The sequence below is a fragment of the Triticum aestivum genome, chromosome 5B (assembly GCF_018294505.1).
Source record: "Triticum aestivum cultivar Chinese Spring chromosome 5B, IWGSC CS RefSeq v2.1, whole genome shotgun sequence".
Classification (NCBI taxonomy): Eukaryota; Viridiplantae; Streptophyta; class Magnoliopsida; order Poales; family Poaceae; genus Triticum; species Triticum aestivum.
Genome location: NC_057807.1, coordinates 640,004,191 through 640,008,478, shown reverse-complemented (window position 1 = coordinate 640,008,478; position 4,288 = coordinate 640,004,191). Strand labels below are relative to the sequence as shown.

General features: G+C 45.7%; 1 protein-coding gene across 1 annotated transcript; it reads right to left on the bottom strand.

Annotated features, from left to right (window-relative positions):
* Positions 1–2,412: 2,412 nt before the first annotated feature.
* Positions 2,413–4,074, bottom strand: LOC123117324 (uncharacterized). The gene is made up of 3 exons (XM_044538100.1): positions 3,767–4,074; positions 3,183–3,655; positions 2,413–2,747 (listed from the first exon to the last, which is right to left on the bottom strand). The coding sequence occupies exons 1-3, from the start codon at positions 3,867–3,869 to the stop codon at positions 2,631–2,633; spliced, it is 693 nt and encodes a 230-aa protein (XP_044394035.1). The 5' UTR covers positions 3,870–4,074; the 3' UTR covers positions 2,413–2,630.
* Between the last annotated feature and the right edge of the window lie 214 nt (positions 4,075–4,288).

Genomic DNA, 4,288 nt, shown 5'->3' with positions numbered 1-4,288 from the left:
GATCATGACCAGGAGAAGCAAATTCAGGACGCCCAACATTTAAATGTTCTTAACCATGCTTGATTCTGTTCAAGTAGTGATACGTGGCGATAGGCCAATGCATGTGAAATCAGGTATCCCCACTGTGCGCTGGAGTACGGTTTACTTATTCTCCCACATCAAAAAACTGCATCCACCGTACCGCCAAACACCAAAAACAGATGTTTAGCGAGGAGTGTGTGGAGATGGATCGAAAGGATATTGAAAAACTTACTCCATGTCGTTCGCACTTGTAGAAATACTTTCCTGGATTTAATTCCATTCCTGAGACGAACCACATCATGTAGCGTGCATTGCAATCTAGGCAACGGATGAGAGGGAGCGGAGGCATCTGGCAGTGTGGTGTGATGGAGGAGGTGTGGAGCTAAGCTGGGACTTAGATGAACACATGCTTGTGAAGCTGGAAGAAGGAGAACTAAGAAGAAGGCTTGAGCAGGATGGGCATTGACAATCAAGCCGATTGTTTAAACAGGCCGCGGGCAGCATCATGCAGCTAGTCGTTGGGACTGGGATGCTAGTGGCCCATGCCTCAATTCATTGCCTGGCCTGCCTTTTAATTTTGCATGGGATGCCTTGCCTGCCTTGCGCTGCATGTGTCAGGTGCTAATACATGGTTATACCAAATGCTATACGAGGAGGTGGAAATCGTTATACATTCCGTGGGTATTCAAGTGGCACGAATCACGTGGAAACATGCGGCCTGGATACCAGCCGCGCGTAGCCGCATGTCCACTCGTGATTATTCGGGCATGTTAGTTGCTACAAACATTAGTTAGTTCATTTTTTCCTCCTTTCGCTCTTTCCTTTTCTTTTTTTATTTAAAAATATAGATATTTCGAAATTCATTTACTTAATTTTTTTAAAAGTGTTGATTGCACATTTGAAACATGTTTATGCAGTGTAAAAACAATGTTTGCGTAACTTTTATAAAAGGTTGAAAGCATTAAAAAATGGCCATGACATTTGAACACGTGTGTCAAAAAAAGTTTGTAACATTTTTACAAATGCTTAAATAATATAAAAAAGTTCATGTGTATAATAATAAAATGTTTGTGGCATTGGAAAAATGTATAGAAAATGTAAAACAGTGTTTCTGTAATTCTGAAAAATATTTCATATTATTCAAAAAGATGTTCAGGCATTTCGTAAAATCTTCTTCACATTTAGATTTTTTTTAAATGTTCAGGAGTATGATGTAAAAAATGTTTATGTAAGTTAAAAAAAATTAGTACCATTCAAAAAAATGTATGTAACATTTACAAAATGTTCACACGTTCTAAAAAAATGTTCATGAGATTAAAAAAAATATTTATTCAATGGAAAACAAATGTCCGTGTAGTATTAAGATAATGTTGCAGATCATTAAAAAATATATTTAAAGTGTATTTGAAAATGTTTAACATTTATTCAAAGAAAATGTTCCAAAACCTGGATTTATAAGATGTTCAACCTATATCAAAAAAATATTAGGCGTAATAAAAATGTACCACATGTACTGAAAAAGTCGAGATGTATTTGAAAAATAAAATAAGAAGGGAAATAAAAATAAATAATTATAGAAAACGAAGAAAGATTAATGAGAATCAATAAAGCCGATAAGAAACGCACAAAGAAAAAAAAACGCAAGGTAGGTTCTTAAACTGGACGGAAACGGTTAAACTTCCCAAAAACTGCTAACCTCAGGCCAAAGGTGGGACTGAGGGATCTCTCGGTACGGGCGAGATATAGCTCTGAGGAGGAATGGGTGAGTCGGCGGAAGCCTACTATGCGGCCCAATATGAAGAACGGGAGGGCCAGAGAGTGCCAATCAGACCGTCGGCACCCCTCCAAAAAAAACGTCGGCATCAGACGAGCAGCATTGTCACTCAAGCTCGTCTTCCTGGATTCTTCCCTGGACAGAAACAAATCACCCGTCGTCCTTCTCTACCTCCGGATGCATGTCCATCGCTGTCACAGAGCAGAGCTCCGGCACGGACGGCCTCTTCCCATCGTCCTTTGTCGGCGCGGACGACTGAATCTCGACGTGTTCTTCCAAACAACGTTGATCATGGGAAAGAGGCAGGAAAACCACCATTCACACGCAGCGACGTGCCGGGCCGGGCGATCGGTCCAGCGAACAGCACGCACAGCGCACGGCGACGCGACGGGAAGATGGACCTCCGACCGACTGCATATACCCACGGTGGCGCTAGCCGACGAACCGACGGTCGCGCACGCCGGCCAGATTCACCCAACGGACACACGGCCGGCGGCCCAAGTGGTTACCGCGTGCGTTCCAGTGACGTGCGTTTGAATCTTCTTTGCTATCGCGGAAACAAAAAAACACCGTTGACTGCATTTCTACAGAGCAATCGGAGCGGATCTCCTAGTGGATGAAGTAATTTCGCGGGAAAAAATTCAACCCGAAATAATGCTATTCACATCCGCTGGTAGGAAATACGGAGTACATGACAGACAAGCATATATACATGCACACATACAGGCTACGGCCTACGGGGCCCTGACCAATGTAAATAAAGAATCTCAATATCAATATGCCTAACACTAGGATGTCATGGATGCGTCGACAGATTCTAGAAGCTTCTGGCACGTCAGAACCCGCTGTAGTGGCCGCCGAACGACACGGTCGCCCTGGTGGATGCGCCACCCATCACCGACGACACGGCCTGGTTCAGCCTGGACGCCTGCTCCACGGCACGATGAATTCTCTGCAGAGCGAGCAAAACCGTCAGGAAACAGCAGGCCATTTTTTCACCCCTAAATGAGATTCTTCGGTGCTTTAGGCTCACTATCTATTGCAAGATTCCATGCTTCAGACAGAAAGAAGATCAAATCGTCAGGTGCAGTGGGCCATTTCCTCCCTATTCTCGAGTGCTTTGGCCTGATAAAATATACAGTGGTGTACTAGAAAGAAGGTTCTAATCTTTAAAAAGAAGCACGATCAAATTCTATTCCAATTGGATATGATGACCCAAAGTTGCTGAACTCATCAAATGTTTTTTTGTTCCTTTTTGCACCTAATATATAAGTGTAAAAAATGAAGTTTAAGTAGGCTATGTGATTGTTAGAGCATATCGTTAGGGGAACAGTGACAAGATTAAAGTGGTGAATTAATTCAAGAACACAAGGGAAGAATCATCAACCTCATCATCGGCGTACATCTGGAACTGGGACTTCTGATCTTGCACCATAATCTTCCTCTGCTGCTGCTGATGCTGCGGCCTGCCGCCAAGCACCAAGATGCACAAGGTGGCAGCGGCGACCCCGAAGGAGCAGAGCGCCCCGACGCCGTTCACCCTCAGTTTCCCGACGCTGAAGCCAGCAGCGTCCATCCCTGCCCTGTCTCTCTCCGCACCTTCTTCCACCTCATGAGGTAGATGATCAGGTGCCGCTTCCACCATCACCTCGTCCTCATCACCAGCTTCCTCTTCGGCAACAGGGGTGTTCGCCATCTCTTCCTCCTCTTCTGCACCGGAGACCAGTACCTCGGTCACCATCATCGTGAGCTCCACTCGCCTCGGCTCGGCCTGCACGACGCCGATGTCCTCAAATTCGACGTCATGCTGCTGCTGTGTAGAGGCAGCTTGCACCGGTGCTTCCATGGCCTCTTCTTCATCTAGGATGCAATCATAGTAGGTACAAGGGTGAGATGCAGGGTGGATGGTGAAGTGGCCCATGTCGATCACGACCAAACCGGACCCAAACAAGGGCTGATCCTGATCCTTACCACCACCAGCAGCGCACTCCTCCATGAAGAAGGAGCTCCCGAGGTCAGGCAGGAGCTCCCACTCGTCCAGGCTGATCGCATCCATGGAATCCCCTCCGGTCATCGCAAGAAACAAGAGCGGATGCGATCAGGGAGTTCTTATAGCTAGCCGCTCAAACCTGCTTGCAGGCAGCTATGAGGATGCTATGGAACGGATGCTCCCCAAGAATCAAAGCAAGTGGTGGCTTGGAAGGATACTTTCTCTTTTCTCAGGAGGGAAACAGCAGCTGAGGATGCTAGTGGGGCAGTGGGAACAATATGTTGCACCAAGGGAGATGGCAAATCAATTTAAGGAGATCCTGTGTGTGTGCCTTGCCTTGCTGCTAAGTGACAAAGCTGAAAGTGCTCTTCCGGGCCTACCAATGGGGACTAGCTCCTTCCTTCCTTCTTTCCTACTCAATTCTTTCCAGCTGCCATATTTTCCTGCAATATCAATTAATTACTTGCAAACAATCTACGATGAGAAAGTGATTCATACGGGGG

What these genes read in the sequence shown, in the direction of transcription:
- LOC123117324 (XM_044538100.1), bottom strand. Translation starts at nt 3,869, where the DNA reads ATGACCGGAGGGGATTCCATGGATGCGATCAGCCTGGACGAGTGGGAG. An exon ending in GGAGTGCGCTGCTGGTGGTG is followed by an intron (nt 3,656 to 3,766) that starts GTAAGGATCAGG and finishes ATTGCATCCTAG; the next exon opens with ATGAAGAAGAGGCCATGGAA. An exon ending in AGATGTACGCCGATGATGAG is followed by an intron (nt 2,748 to 3,182) that starts GTTGATGATTCT and finishes CTCGCTCTGCAG; the next exon opens with AGAATTCATCGTGCCGTGGA.